This window comes from Hemitrygon akajei, chromosome 12 (assembly GCF_048418815.1).
Source record: "Hemitrygon akajei chromosome 12, sHemAka1.3, whole genome shotgun sequence".
NCBI lineage: Eukaryota > Metazoa > Chordata > Chondrichthyes > Myliobatiformes > Dasyatidae > Hemitrygon > Hemitrygon akajei.
The window spans coordinates 105,083,143-105,099,657 of record NC_133135.1 but is presented as its reverse complement, the minus strand read 5'-3'; the positions used below and the strand labels follow the sequence as shown (position 1 = coordinate 105,099,657).

The 16,515-nt window shown below is 46.8% G+C and overlaps 1 protein-coding gene across 1 annotated transcript in view; it reads right to left on the bottom strand.

Moving 5' to 3' along the window:
• The window catches only part of nop53 (NOP53 ribosome biogenesis factor), a 39,907-nt gene extending 38,595 nt beyond the window's left edge, over positions 1–1,312 (bottom strand). Inside the window, exon 1 of the mRNA XM_073063775.1 lies at positions 1,090–1,312. Within this exon, the coding sequence (XP_072919876.1) occupies positions 1,090–1,277 (188 nt within the window). The 5' untranslated portion in view covers positions 1,278–1,312. The remainder of the gene's footprint in view (positions 1–1,089) is intronic.
• Positions 1,313–16,515: the final 15,203 nt, after the last annotated feature.

Genomic DNA, 16,515 nt, shown 5'->3' with positions numbered 1-16,515 from the left:
CTGTAATTATGAACTTCCCATGATTCAGGACATTTACAAAGACAGCTGTGAAAAAAAGGGCCCGATGGATTATTGGGGACCTGAGTCACCCCAACCACAGTCTATTCCAGCTGCTACCATGCGGGAACAGCACCACAGCATAAAAGCCAGGACCAACAGGCTCTGGGACAGCTTCTTCCACCAGGCCATCAGACTCATTAATTCACACTGATTTGAGTGTATTTCTATGTTACATTTACTGTCCTATTTATCATAAGTTAGTATAAATTACTATGGTTGAACATTGCACATTTAGACAGAGATGCAATGGAAAGATTTCTACTCACAAATGTGAAGGGTGTAAGAAATAAAGTCAATTCAATTATACGTGTAAGTGTGGAGTTAAGGCTGAGGCAAAGAGGAACAGAGAAATACAGGAGAGGGAAAGGGGAGAGCAGAAGATATGGAGGGTGGACAGGGTACCTGGGATTGTAGATGCTGAGGGAGGTGGAGGACAGGATATAGTAGTTAAGCCAGTAGAAAGGGAGGGAGAGGATGGATAATGGGGGACGAGAGAGGGTGAAGTGGAGGACAAGGATTGGTGAGGAGGACAGGGAACGGTAGGGTGAAGGGAGGTCAGGGACCAACACAGGGCGACAAAAGGCCACTAACTGGGGGAAAGACCAAGCTCTGACCCCTGACCACTGGTTACCAACTTCCAGGCAGAATATTCTCCATCTACAACCACTGCCTCCTATTTATTTATATTTGCATATGCACAGTTTGTTGTCTTCTGCACTCTGGTTAATATCTCACTGATCCTGCTATAGTTACTATTCTACAGATTTGTTGAGTATGCCCGCAGGAAAATGAATGTCAGGGTTGTATGTGGTGACATACATGTGCTTTGATAATAAAAGTTACTTTTGACTCTGGGCAGATTCAATGGGGACATTTAATAAACTCTTAAGATAGGCACATGAATGGTGGGTTATGTAGCAGGGATGGATTAGAATGCATTTAAAGGATCAACACAACAATGTGGGCCGAAGAGCCTGCACTGTTCACGCTCCCACCATTACCTTCGCCACCCCCTCCCCGTGCACTCACCCCACCGTCCTCTCCTGGAGCCGCACGTCCTCCAAGAACTCCTCCACTTCCTTCACATCGCTGTGCTTGGTCCAGTTCTTCTTCTTGTTCTTGTTGAGGCGCCGGCGACGGTGTGGCGAGGCGGCAGGACCGAGAGACTCGGAACGGAGTGAGACGAAGCCAGGCGGCAGCTGGTTGATGGCCGCCATGTTCGAGAGAGAAAAAAAGAAAGGGAGAACGGCGTCAGCACATTCGACACGTTCTCCCTCAGCATAGCCAATCCACGCCAGCCTCCAGAAAATATTAAATATATATTTTTATCATCAGAGTATCATTTTGAATATTTATATTTAGGTTTAAATCTTGAGTTTTATATTTATACTCCGCACTTTCGATTGGAGGACCCGAGACGCCGCCAAACCTCCCAAACTTCCGCCCCCTGCCGACTGCCTCCACGGCGTCAGCACATTCGCCACCATCCTCCTCCGGTATCGGCGCAGCCACTCCGTGGTAGCGTCCGAGGCGAACTTAACTATATGTTCTTTTCTCATCAGGTTCTCACTTTTATATTTTACTTTTAGATTTAAACTCGCCACAAACCTCCCAAATGTCCGCCCGCTCCGTCGGCAACGTTCAGGAAAAACGCCAACCCATTCGAACTGGCTCCCACATAACTTCTGTTAACACGGGCCTTTCGGCCCACGATTTTGTGCTATCTTTTAACCTACTCCGAGATCAATTTAACCCCTTCCTCCATACTATCTTCTAAGAATTTCTCAAATGTCACCAGTCTGCCCCTACCGCCATTCCTGGCTGTTCCAGGTACTCGCCACTCTTTGTGTAAAATACTTACCTCCAATAGCCCCCCTATACTATTCTCCAATCACCTTAACATTAAACCCCCTTGTATTAGCCATTTCTGCCCCGAAAAAAAAGTCTCTGGCTGACCAATAGCTCTCATCATCTTGTACACCACTACAAAGTCACCTCTCATCCTCCTTTGCTCCAAAGGGAAAAGCCCGAGTTCACTCAACCTATTCTCAGGAGGCAAACTCTCCAGATCATAACAAAAAGGACTTCAGTTGCTGCAATGTAAGACAGGCCGGGTGACTTGATGGAATGTGTATAAGGCGATAAGAGGCATCGAGTGGGCAGCCAGCACCTTCCTATGGCGGCTCTTATGGTGTCTTTGGGAAAGTTTTCGGAAGATGTCGGGTCAGTTTATTTTTACACGGGGGTAGTGGATGGCTGGAATACACTGCCTAGGAGATACATCAGGGGTTTAGATACGCACGTGGGTGAAAGAAAAATAATAAGACCATAAGATAAAGGAGCAGAATTAGGCCATTTGGCCCACCATTTCATCATGGCTGATCTATTTTCCCTCTCAGCTCCAATCTTCTGCCTTCCACCCGTGTCCCTTCATGCCCTGATCAATCAAGAATCTTATCAACTTCTGCCAATGACTTGGCCTCCACAGCCACCTGTGGGAATGAATTCCACAGATTCACCAGCCTCTGGTTAAAGAAATTCCTCCTCGTCTCCTTTCTAAAAGGACACTCTTCTATTTGAGACTGTGACCTCTGGCCTTAGACTCTACCACCATTGAAGACAGCCTCTCCACTTCCGCTCTATTGAGGCCATTCAACATTTGAAAGGTTTCAATGAGATCCCCCCCCCATTCAGAATTCCAGTGAGTATGGCCCAGAGCCACCCAGCATATGATGAGCCTTTCAGTTCCAGAATCATTTTCATGAACCTCCTTTGAACCCTTGCCAATGTCAGCACATCCTTTCTTAGATAAGGAGCCCAAAACTGCTCACGGTACTCCATGTGAGGCCCCACCAGGGCTTTATAAAGCCTCAACATTACATCCTTGCTTTTATATTCTAGACCTCTCAAAATGCTAACATTGCATTTGCCTTCCTCACCAAAGACTCAACCTGCAAATTAACCTTTAGGGTTAATTTCCAACTGCAAGATTAACCTTAAAATATTTCTCTTCATCCAAGCTTTGATCCATCTACATAACATGACCTTATGGGCTTGTCAATATTGGGTGGCGGGGTGGAGATACGTCTCCACCACAGGAGGTGTAAGGCGCTCCTTTCCTCCGCTAGCGTGCAGATCACCCTTGGGCGAGGTGTAGCACCTGCTTAGACCCCCTCACCCCTTCCACCCCACCCCGCCTCGATCAGGGTCACGTGAAGCCATGGGACCAGGTGGTGGGTGGTCATACGAGCAGCCGGTGCAGATCACAAGTCCTGGTTATGTGACCACTGACACCAGGCAGACAATCTCTGAAGGGTATTGATAATGCTGGGGTCACCTGCTTTCTGAAGTCACTGCCCGGAAGAAGGCAATGACCAAGAACAATCGTTAGACCATAAGCATGAGGGAGTCTGCAGATGCTGGAAATCCAGAGCAACACGCACAAAGTGCCGGAGGAACATCAGGTCAGACAGTAAGTTTCTCCTATGGTCCACTCTCTTCTCCTATCAGATTCTTTCCTCTCCTGCCCTTCATCTTCCCACCCACCTATCACCTGCCAGCTATCCTCCTTCCCCTCCCCACAACTTTCTATGCTGGCATCTTCCCCCTTCCTATCCAGTCCTGATGAAGGGTCTTGGCCAGATTGTCCATTTCCACGCATGCTGCCTGACCTGCAGCATTTTGTGACAGGCACGAAACAAAAAAAAACATGGAACCCTTTCAAAGAAAAACATCAAACTCCCAACACACAAAAAATACAAGCAAAAAACACGGAATTTAAAACACCAAACCACAAAGTCATCGAGAGAGTCCAGGCATATTCAGTTGAGCTCAATGTTTGTTTTCAGCAGGCGCCTCGATTGAAATCACCTAAAATAGTAATAGAGACAACCAGAAAGTAGAAACACGTCGTGACGTAAACTACAGAGTTCAACTTACAAACTCCATTGATTAAACCTTGCACAAGGCCCAGGACTGCCCCAGCATCCAATAAGAGTGAGAGAGAGAGAGACCATTCGTACACAGACACCGTCCACCAGCAGGTTCGAGCGAGAATGAGAGATCGTTCGTACACAGACGCTGTCCTCCGGCAGGTTTGAGTGAGAATGAGAGACCGTTCATAGAAACATAGAAAACCTACAGCACAACACAGGCCCTTCGGCCCACAAAGTTGTGCTGAACATGTCCCTACCTCAGAAATTACAAGGCTTACCTTTTGCCCTCTATTTTTCTAAGGTCCATGTAAAGTCTTTTAAAAGACCCTATCGTATCCGCCTCCACCACTGTTGCCGCCAGCCCATACCACGCACTCACCACTCTCTGAGTAAAAAAAACTTACCCCTGACATCTCCTCTGTACCTCCACCCCAGCACCTTAAACCTGTGCCATCTTGTGGTAACCATTTCAGTCCTGGGAAAAAGCCTCTGACTATCCACACGATCAATGCCTCTCATCGTCTTGTACACCTCTATGTATGCAGATGCTGTCCTCTGGCAGCAGCGAGCGAGAGGCTGGTCAATGTATTTTACCAAAAAGAGCTCTTATCTCTCATTTCTCAGGAGCAGGCTGGCCCTCTGCAGATGGACATTGGAATAATTAACCTAAACGTCTTCACAGCAAGATATCACTGAGTGGAAACATTGGTCACGGAAAGACCATGATCACCCGTGTCATCTGACATGACACGTAACAAATAAACTGAACTGCTGCCACAAAACAACAAATCTCATGACATACAGTATGTCTGATAATAAACCCTATTCTAATTCGGATTCTCTCTGGTGTTACACTGAAGAGTGTGGGGTATAACATGGAGCCACAGTGAGAGAAGTTCCTTATGGTTGTTAGGGCTGGGAGTGGTAACGGGGATAACCTCCCACTACCTATTAAATGCTCCCAGTGATGTGCACCTCAACTAGCCTCTGACAATCAGGTCCAGCTCCTGCCCTTCTCATATGGCTTAGCTACTAAGCCCAGAGGAACCAATTCTATTGACAGGAGAAGGGGCAAAGGTGGGTTACTGGCACCTTAAAACCAGTCACTTTGGGCAGATGGGGCTCATCGGCCGTGGTTGGCAGCTCATCTAGGAGAAGGAAAACTCTGATCTCAGACCTCAGCTCCCTTACGGCTGTACCCACTCATGGGGAAGGCTTCAGGAGTAAACCCCAAGGGAAAAGTCCTTAAGGCAGTTCTATGTTGAGTTCAACACTGACTGACAACTCCTGTGATGCTACTGGTACCAAACTGTATCAGTCTCTGCCACTCCTTTGGGTTCATCAGATGCATGGAGAGGAGGAGCCTGCTGCACGGGCAACAGCTTGCTCTCCGTATCGTACTGTCCAAGCTTGTCTATCTAGACAGATAAAATGCGATCACTATGGTAAACCTTGACCAAAGAGGCCTCAGAATCTGACAGTGAACGAGCATAAAAGATGTACAGTGGAGAGCATTCTGACTGGCTGCATCAATGTCTTGTATGGGGCAGGGGATACTGCACAGGATCAAAATAAGCTGCAGACAGTCGTGAACTCTGTCAGCTCCACCAGTATCTAGGACACCTTCAAGGAGCAAAAAGGCAGCATCCATCATTAAGGACCCACATCACCCAGGGTAACACTCACTGTTACCATCGGGGAGGAGGTACAGAAGCCTGAAGGTACACACTCAGCAATTCAGGAACAGCTTCTTCCTCTCTGCCATCGGAATTCTGAATGGACTTTGAACCCATGAACAATACCTCAATACAGTTATATTTCTATTTTTGCATTACTTATTTATTTAACTAGTTCATATATATATATTCTAACTGTAATTTATATTTTTCTATTATCATGTATTGCAATGTACTGCTGATGCCAAGGCAACAAATTTCATGACATATGCCAGTGATATTAAACCTGATTCTGATTTCATGTCATATAGGTAGGAGATAATAAACTTTACAGTGGAATGCTCTCTCTTGGGCTGTACCAAACCGGATGCAATATTCAGACAGACAGACAGACATACTTCATTGATCCCGAGGGAAATTGGGTTTCGTTACAGTTGCACCAACCAAGAATAGAGTAGAAATATAGCAAAATAAAACCAGAAATAATTAAATAATAATAAGTAAATTATTCCAAGTGGAGATAAGTCCAGGACCAGCCTATTGGCTCAGGGTGTCTGACACTCCAAGGGAGGAGTTGTGAAGTTTGATGGCCACAGGCAGGAATGACTTCCTATGACGCTCAGTGTTACATCTCGATGGAATGAGTCTCTGGCTGAATGTACTCCTGTGCCTAACCAGTACATTATGGAGTGGATGGGAGACATTGTCCAAGATGGCATGCAACTTGGACAGCATCCTCTTTTCAGACACCACCGTCAGAGAGTCCAGTTCCACCCCCACAACATCACTGGCCTTACGAATGAGTTTGTTGATTCTGTTGGTGTCTGCTACCCTCAGCCTGCTGACCCAGCACACAACAGCAAACATGATAGCACTGGCCACCACAGACTCGTAGAACATCCTCAGCATCATCCGGCAGATATTAAAGGACCTCAGTCTCCTCAGGAAATAGAGACGGCTCTGACCCTTCTTGTAGACAGCCTCAGTGTTCTTTGACCAGTCCAGTTTATTGTCCATTCGTATCCCCTGGTATTTGTAATCTGCCACCATGTCCACACTGACCTCTTGGATGGAAACAGGGGTCACCGGTGCCTTGGCCCTCCTTAGGTCCACCACCAGCTCCTTAGACTTTTTTACATTAAGCTGCAGATGATTCTGCTCGCACCATGTGACAAAGTTTCCCACCGTAGCCCTGTACTCAGCCTCATCTTCCTTGATGATGCATCCAACTATGGCAGAGTCATCAGAAAACTTCTGAAGATGGCAAGACTCTGTGCAGTAGTTGAAGCCTGAGGTGTAGATGGTGAAGAAAAAGGGAGACAGGACAGTCACCTGTGGAGCCCCAGAGCTGCTGAGCACTCTGTCTGACACACAGTGTTGCAAGCGCACATACTATGGTCTGTTGGTCATGATTCATGATTCCTGACAAAGGGTCTCAGCCTGAAATGTCGTCTGTTTATTCCTCTCAATCGATGCTGCCAACCAGCTGATTTCCTGGATTTCCAAAATGTGCAGATCTCGTGTCAGCGGTAATTATTCCCATGTTCAGCAGAGGGCAGCACGAGCCTCAGTTTCCTTCTCAAGGGGACTGTCTCTGTTTGCAACGTGTACAGTAACTGCCTGGTGGTTATTCAACCCTGGAAGGTTCCAAGTGTGGATGGATTCACCCCCTAACGTCACAGCTGAAGCTGACAGACTTTGGCAGGGAGCAACTGGACCTTCTCGTGGTTGGCTGTTCTGAGTCAGTGCGTGACTCAGTTCGCCCACCAGAACTTTCCAAATTCCTGTCACTTCAAGACCAGCAACGTTATTAGGAAAATGTGTGCAATGGCTGGGAGTGCAGAAAGCTGTTCTTTATCTCTTTGTCTTTCAACTGGAACTATGGGAGTTTAACAAAAATATTTATAGGAAAGACTTCAACCCTGCAGAATTCCCAGCTGCAGCCAGTCATCATCTCATCTCTAAACCCTTTCCTTACTCCCTGGATTTTTAGAACATAGAACGTGACAGCAGAGTACAGGCCTTTCAGCCCACAATGTTGTGCTGACATTTTAACCTCCTCTAAGATCAACCTTACCCTTCCCTTACACATCGTTTTCTATCATCCATGTGCCTATCTTAAGAGTTTCTTAAATGCCCCTTATGTATCTGCCTCTACCACCACCCCAGGCAGAATGTTCCACACAAGCACCACAGCTCAGATTCCCCTTAAATATTTCACCTTTCACCCTTGACCTCACCCATCCTCAGTGGAAAAAGTCTGCTTGCGTTTACACCGCCCATATGACTCATGGGAGATTGTGTATGGCAACCTCCCGTGAACAACAATGGGATTTTCATTCACCCAGGAGAGCTAGGAGAGTGAAACTCCTTACCTGAGGAGGATGGAGGCTCTCACTGCAGTGTGACATCATCCTCGGGGCAATGATTAGGGAGTACTCCTCATTCCCGTGTATGCTGATGGTACGAAACTTAGTTAGTTTAGTAAATCTTCCAGTTTAAGATGGTGCTGGTGAAACACAGCGACGGCTTACCAGCGGCAAACACAACTACTCTATTAATTTCACGTTTTCTGGAGGACAATCAGTGCAGTCAAGCGCCTGTAACTCCCCTTTCAGAGACGTGCTTTTGAACCGCCTGTAGGACTTGGCATTTTTGTGGTGTACAATTAAGTCTGGAAGGCACAGGATGGTTGTGGCATGGTGTGTACAGGTTGAATCTAGGCAGCAGGGTTAGAATTCTATTATGGATTTGTTAAGTATGCCTATAAGAAAATGAATCACAGGGTTGTATTCGGCATCTTTGAACTTGATCACATTGAGCCATGCAGTGAAATATACTGTTTGCACTAACAGCTAGCACAGCCTACGGATGTGCTAGGGTAGCCTGTTGCCACACATTCCAGCGCCAACATGGCGTACCCACAGCGTTCGGTAGAACAACACAAGCAGCCACAGTTCTTCCCTCGCATCCATGCACACATACAGTCCTCCAATCCCAGGACAGTCTGTCTACAGACTCCAGCCTCCAGTGGACTTGGACTTGCAGACATTATGCCTTCAACGTCTGTCTGCAGTGGACTCGGAGATACTGGGCTCTTGTCATTAGGCCTTGACTTCTAGACTGCCAATTGACCTTTGATCTTTAGAATTGACTTTGAACTCACCGATGTCGACAAATGACAACCTTGGACGAGGACGCCAACACTAGGTCTCAAACTCTCGACTCATCGATGATAAGACACCAAGTACTCGGCCTCAAACTCCAGACTCGCCAATGAGGAAACTCTAAACACTGGACCTCAAACTCCGGACTCGTTGATGACAGGACCCGAAGCACTAAGCCTCAAACTCCAGACTCACCAATAAGGGAACCTTGAATACTAGGCCTCGAACTCTGGACTCGTCGATGATAGGACCCCAAGCACTAGTCCTCAAATTCCCGAATCGCTGATGATGGGACTCTCACCACTAGGTGTTGAATACTAGAATCACTGATGATGGGACACCAAACACTATACTTCAAAATCCAGACTTGCCATTGATGAGACCCTGAACACTAGGCCTCGCACTCTGAACTCACAGAAGATGGGACCCTGAAAACTAGACCTCAAAATCCAGACTTGTTGATGATGAGACCCTGAACACCAGGCCTCAAAATCTGGACTTGCTGATGATGGGACTCCAAATACTAGGCTTCGAATTTCAATCACATCGACTTGCATTAGCAAGGGGGTCACCATGCCTGCTGCCTGCATGGAACTCATATACCAGAACACTGACAAGGACTCGCTAACCTTGGTCGGTAGTGGGGGTCCAGCCCTTGGCAGATGGCAGGATTTATCAACGTGAGACAGTATCAGAGAACCTTCGACGATTTGGTTGAACAGTAAGTACAGTGACAATGCCCTTTTAAATCTGGAATCTTTATCCCAGGGAATGTTGTGACTGGAAAGGAATGCAAGGCACAATAGCAGGAAATAGGACTGAGGGTTTAACCAGGGTGATATAATCTGTGTACGGCGTTAATCGTTTGTACAGACCTCGGCAAAGGTTCAAAAGACAGATCTGCATTTCTCCGGCACTTTTCCTCATCTCTGGAAGGCACAGAATTCCTCACAGCTTGTGAAATGCAAATGAAGTCACTACCTCAAAGCTGCAGTGAGCCAAGATCACGGAGTACAAAACAGGGAAGCGCAGGAACAGGCCCTTCGGCCCACCACCGCTGTGCTGAACATGATGCCAAATTAAACATCCCTTCTGCCTGCGCATAATTCACATCACTCTATCTAACAGCCTCTTGAACACCACTGATTAATTCCATCTCCACCATCAGCCCAGCGCATTCCATGCACCCAACATTCTCTGTGCAACAAAACATAGGCCACTTTTAACCTTCCTCCCACTCACCTTAAAGCTGTGCTCTCTCATATTTGACATTTCTACCCGGGGGTAGCATGGTGGCGGGGTGGAGAAGCAAGTCATAAACACGGTTCTCCGTAAGGCCAAGCGTTTCAATATCTCTAGGAACAGCCTGGAAGACAAGCTCCTTTGGGGAGCAGCCCTGTGGATGACCTGGTTCCTCGCTGACTTCACCTACTGAAGCGTCGTGGGAGACTGAAACGTCGGGGCAGCAGGCGGCGTGTGTTGCTCTCGGGAGAAGGCCCCTCGAGCGATCCCTCTCTTTCTTTTGATGGAGAGTAAGAGCCTGTCGGTTCTCAAGTCAGGGAGCTTGAAGAAACTGTGGGGAAGATTGTAACACTGGTCTCTGTTCTCGTTTTTGCAGAGCCTGTCTGAGATACCAAAGTGCTTGGATGGACTGTGGTTTTCGATGGAGGTTTCTTTGGGGGCTTTGCCATTCCTTCCATGGGGGTGAGTGCTTCTGCTACCACAAGTGGGGGGCTTTGGGGCTCTCATGTTTCTATCATTCCTTCCATGGGGGTGAGTGCTTCTGCTACCGCAAGTGGGGGGCTTTGGGGCTCTCATGTTTCTATCATTCCTTCCATGGGGGTGAGTGCTTCTGCTACCGCAAGTGGGGGGCTTCGGGGCTCTCATGTTTCTATCATTCCTTCCATGGGGGTGAGTGCTTCTGCTACCGCAAGTGGGGGGCTTCGGGGCTCTCATGTTTCTATCATTCATTCCATGGGGGTGAGTGCTTCTGCTACCGCAAGTGGGGGGCTTTGGGGCTCTCATGTTTCTATCATTCCTTCCATGGGGGTGAGTGCTTCTGCTACCGCAAGTGGGGGGCTTCGGGGCTCTCATGTTTCTATCATTCCTTCCATGGGGGTGAGTGCTTCTGCTACCGCAAGTGGGGGGCTTCGGGGCTCTCATGTTTCTATCATTCCTTCCATGGGGTTTCTGGTTTCGTGGATGTCTGTGAAGAGCAAGAATTCCAGGTTTTATACTGCATATATTCTCTGATATTAAATTGAACTGGGTCATGTGATAGTCTGGAAATCCAGAGCAACACACACACAGACAGACTAAGCAGGTCAGGCAACATCTTAAAAAATGCACAATATGCTGGAGAAACTCAAGAGATACGTCTCTACTAAAGAAGGTGTAAGGTGCTCCTTCCCCCTGCTAGCCTCCAGGTCACCCTTAGCACCCTCCCCACCCCGATCAGGATCACGGAGCAGGACTTGCATATCACAAGTCCTGGTTATGTGGCCACTGATGCCAGGAGACAATATTAATAATGTCTGGGGTCACCTGACTTCTAAAGACACAGTTCAGAAGGAGGCAATGGCAGACCACTTCTTCAGTTCCATTGAAGGGCATTGGTGTTTCCATACCAGGCCATGAGGCAACCAGTCAATATACTCTCCACTACACAGGTATAGAAGTTTGCCAAAGTTTTAGGCATCATGCTGAATCTCTGTAAACTCCGAGAGAAGGGAGGAGAATGGGGCTGAGGGGAATGATAAATCATTCATGATAGAATGGTGGAACAGTCTTGATGGGCTAGATGGCCTCATTATGCTCCGATGTGTGTGTTCTTATGAACCCAGATCGATGGCGACGTAAAGCATTGCGCTAACTACCACGCTACCGTGAGCACCAAGTAACCCACCAACCCACGGTTTGGGATCTGGGAGGAAACCAGAACATCCAGAGGAAAATGAGGGAGCGTGCCAACTCCACATAGACAGTGGGCACTGACGCTGCTGTGGCTCTTCATTGGATCGGACATCCAAGAGACTCTACAGTGGAATCCAGCTTCCCAGATTCCACCGGGGCAGAAGCCAGCTGGTGTGTCTGCCTTTCTGATGGCCCTGGCCCCCCCAGTCCTCCTCCCGGATGGACATACAGATCCCAGATGAGGAGACCCTCGTCCATGATGTTTTTACAGTCAATAACCCACCTTCACCCAGTGTCCTGAGATTCACAGCATGCCAAAGACCCCCAGCGTTTGGGACAAAGTCACTCATCATTGGCAGGGGTTTAAAGCAGGGAAGTCCAGACTTGGGAACCGACAAGTTCCATAATTTGAAGGTGATTGGAGGGAAGCACAGGAGGATGTCAGTGGTAGATGTTTGACACAGAGATTGGTGAGTGTGTGTGTGGAATACACTGCTGGGGTTGTGAGAGAGGCAGGTCCATTACGGGCATTTAATAAACTTTTAGGTAGGTACGTGGAATTTAGTTGATGAAGGCAAAGCAGTGGATGTTGTCTACATGGAGGCATTTGACAAGTTCCCACATGGATGTTGGGCAAGAAGGTTCAGTCGTTTGGTATTCAAGATGAAGTCGTAAATTGCATTAGACATTGGCTTTGTGGGAGAAGCCAGAGAGTGGTCGTAGATGGTTGCCCCTCTGACTGAGACCTGTGACTAGTGGGGTGCCGCCTGGATTGGTGCTGGGTTCATTGTTGTTCATTATCTATATGAACAATCTGGATGATCTAGACTAGAATAAAAGAGCAAGGATGATAAAACACGGGTGAGGCCTCACAGAGTGTTGTGAGCAGTTTTGGGCCCCTTATCTTAGAAAAGATGTGCTGAAACTGCAGATGGTTCATTGAAGGTTCACGAAAAATTATTCCAGAATTGAATGGCTTATCATATGAAGAGCGTTTGATGGCTCTGGGTCTGTATTTATTAGAATTCAGAAGAATGAGGAGTGACCTCGTTGAAAACTACAAATGGTGAAAGGCCTTGATAGAGTGGAAGTGGAGAGGATGTTTCCTGTGGTGGGAGAGTCTGAGATCAGAGGACACAGCCTCAGAATAGAGGGGTGCCCTTTTAAAACAGAGATGAGAAGGAATTTCTTTAGCCAAAGTGTGGTGTATCTGTGGAATTCTTTGCCACAGGCAGCTGTGGAGGCCAAGTCTTTTTGTATATTTAAGGCTGAGGTTGATAGATTCTTGATTGGTCAGGGCATGAAGGGATACAGGGAGAAGACAGGAAATTGGGCTGAGAGGAGAAATGGATCAGCCATGATGAAATGGCAGGGCAGAGTCAATGGGCCAAATCGCCTAACTGTGCTCCTATCTTTTATGGTCATATAATGTGGTTAATTGGATCAGCAAATTTGTGGATGACACCAAGATTGGGGATGTAGTGGACAGTGAGGAAATCTGTCAGAGCTTGCAACGGGACCTTTACCAGCTGGAAAAGTGGCAGGTGAAATTTAATGCAGACAAGTGCGAGGTTTTACACGTCAGTAGGACCAATCAGGGTAGCTCTTCACACACTTAATGGTAGGGCAGTGAGGAGTGTGGTGGAACACAGATTTGTAATTTATTGAAAGTGGTGTCATTGGTAGATAGGGTCCTAAGGAAAGCTTTTGGCCTATTAGCCTTCATAAATCAAAGCACTGAATACAGGAGATGGGATGTTATGTTGAAGTTATATAAGATGTTGGTGAAGCCTAATTTGGAGTATTGTGTGTAGTTTTGGTCACCTATCTACAGGAAAGATGTAAATAAGTTTGAAAGAGTGCAGAGAAAATCTACAAAGATGTTGCTGGGTCTGGAGGACCTGATTTATAAGGAAAGATTGAACAGATTAGGACTTTATTCCTTGGAACATAGAAGATTGAGAGGAGATTTGATAGAGGTATACAAAATTAAGAGGGGTATAGACAGGGTAACTGCATGCAGGCTTTTTCCACTGAGGTTGGGTGGGGCTACAACTGGAGGTCATGGGTTAAGGGTGAAAGGAAAAAGTTTAAGGGAAACATGAGGGAAAACTTCTTCATTCAGAGGGTGGTGAGAGTGTGGAATGAGCTGCCAGTACAAGTGGTGCATATGAGCTTGATTTCAAAGTTTAAGTGAAGTTTGGATAGATTCATGGATGGTAGGGGTATGGAGGGCTATGGTCCTGGTGTGGGTCGATGGGAGTAAGCAGTTTAAATGGTTCAGCATGGACTAGATGGGCCAAAAGGCCTGTTCCTGTGTTTTACTTCTCTATGGCTCTGTGACATGGATGAAAGAAAAATGGAGGGCTATGTGGTAAATTATTAACACAATTCTGATGGAGGGGCTCGGCCCGAAATGTCGACTGTTGACAGCTAGTTGAGTTGTGTTGTAGCAACAACCTTGAACTCAACGTTACTAAGTCCATAGAGCTAATTGTGGACTTCAGAAAGGATAAGACGAGGGAACACACAACAGTTCCTCACAGAGGGATCAGAAATGGAAAGAGTGAACAATTACAAGTTCCTCAGTGTCAATAACTTGGACTCAACACTTCGATACAGCTGCAAAAACGGCAAGACAGCAGCTACATTTCCCTTGAGTTTGAGGCGATTTGGTTTGTCACCTAAATCACTAGAAAACTTCTACAGATGTACCGTGGTGAGCATTCTGACTGGCTGCATCACCGTCTGTTATGGGAGGGTGGGGCTACTGCACAGGATCAAAGTAAGCTGCAGAGAGTTGTGAACTCAGTCAGCTCCATCATGGGCACTAGCCTCTGTAGTATCCAAGACATCTTCAAGGAGCGATGTCTCGGGAAGGTGACGTCCATATTTAAGGACCCCTCTTTTCATTGCTACCACCAGGGAGGAACCTGAGGCCACACACTCAACAATCCAGGAACAGCTTCTTCCCCACTCACGTCCAATTTCTGAATGGATATTGAACCAATGAACACTACCTCACTACTCTTAATTTCTATTTTTGCACTGCTTATTTTAACTTAGCTATTACATATATATAATTACTTAATTCTGTTTTTGAAATATTTATCATGTATGACACCACAGCTGTGGCATAACAACAAATTCATGACAAATGCCGGTGATATTAAACCTGATTCTGATTCTGTTTATTCGTTTCCATAGATGTTGCCTGATCTGCTGAGTTCCTCCAGCATTTTGTGGCATGTTGCTCCGGAGAGTTACGCGGCTGGAGAAGGGTTAGATTGATCTTAGAGAAGATTAAAAGGTCGTCACAACATCATGACACTCTGTCATAGATGGTCCCAAGCCTGCTGTGAACGTAGGAGGGTTGGGCATGGGGCTAGCAACCCCGTCCTGTAAAAACCCAGAGCTACAGAAACACCAAGAGAAGCTCCAAAGATCTCATCCCTGGGTGAGGAGGGGTCTACAAGAAGATGGTCTACACCTGGGGATAACATGAAAGACCAAGGCCCAGGACACAGGTCTCTGGTGAGCTGTTATCAGAAGCCCATTGCCCGGTAAGTGTGTTGGGCTTACGAAGAAGACACCATCATGCCCATAGCCCCTGTTTTGTGCTACAAAATTCAAAATACATTTTGTTATCATAGTTCATATATGTCACCATAAACAACAGTGAGATTCATTTTCCTGTGGGCATACTCAATAAATCTATAGAATAGTAACTATAACAGGATCAATGAAAGATCAACCAGAGTTCAGAAGACAGAAACTGTGCAAATGCAAATATAAATAAATAGCAATAAATAACGAGAACATGAGATAATGAGATAAAGAGTCCTTAAAGTGAGACCATTGGTTGTGCGAATGTCTCAATGGATGGACAAGTGAGTCTTTGTTCAGGAACCTGATGGTTGAGGGGTAGTAATGTTCCTGAACCTGGTGGTGTGAGTCCTGAGACTTTTGTAACTTGTGCCTGATGGCAGCAGTGAGAAGAGAGCGCGGCCTGGGTGGTGGGAATCTCTGATGATGGACGCCACTTTCCTGCGACAGCGTTTCATGTAGATGTGCTCAGTGGTTCGGAGGGCTTTACCCACGATGGACTGGGCTGAATCCACCTACCTTCCCCCCCCCCCCATTCAAAAATAAATAAACAAGCAATAAGCATCATGAACAGGAGATGAAGCGTCCTCAAAAGTGAGTCCATAGGTTGTTGTTTCAATGTTGGGGGTAAGTGGAGTGAAGTTATCCCCACTGGTTCAAGAGCCTGATGGCTGAGGGGTAGTAATTGTTTTCTAAACCTGGCGATGTGACCCTGAGGCTCCTGTACCTTCTTCCTGATGGCAGCAGTGAGAAGAGAGCATGTCCTGGGTGGTGGGGATCTCTGATGATGGGTGCTGCTTTCCTGCAACATTGTTGTCGTTACTCTTGATGTACTTGACCACATCCACTACTTTTTGGAGGATTTTCCGTTCAAAGGCATTGTGTTTCAATACCCAGACTACGATGCAACTAGACAGTACACTCTCCACTACACATCTATAGAAGTTTGTCAAAGTTTCAGATCTCATGCCGAATCTACACAGACTCCTAAGGAAGTAGGGGCACTGCCGTGCTTTCTTCGCGATTGCACTTATGTGCTGGGTCCCGGACAGGTCCCTCTGAAATAGTGACACTGGGGAAGTTAAAGCTGCTGACCCTCTCTGCCTCTGATCCTGCTGTACTGTTCTATGTGAAACAAAAGTGAAGTGAGCGCAGAGC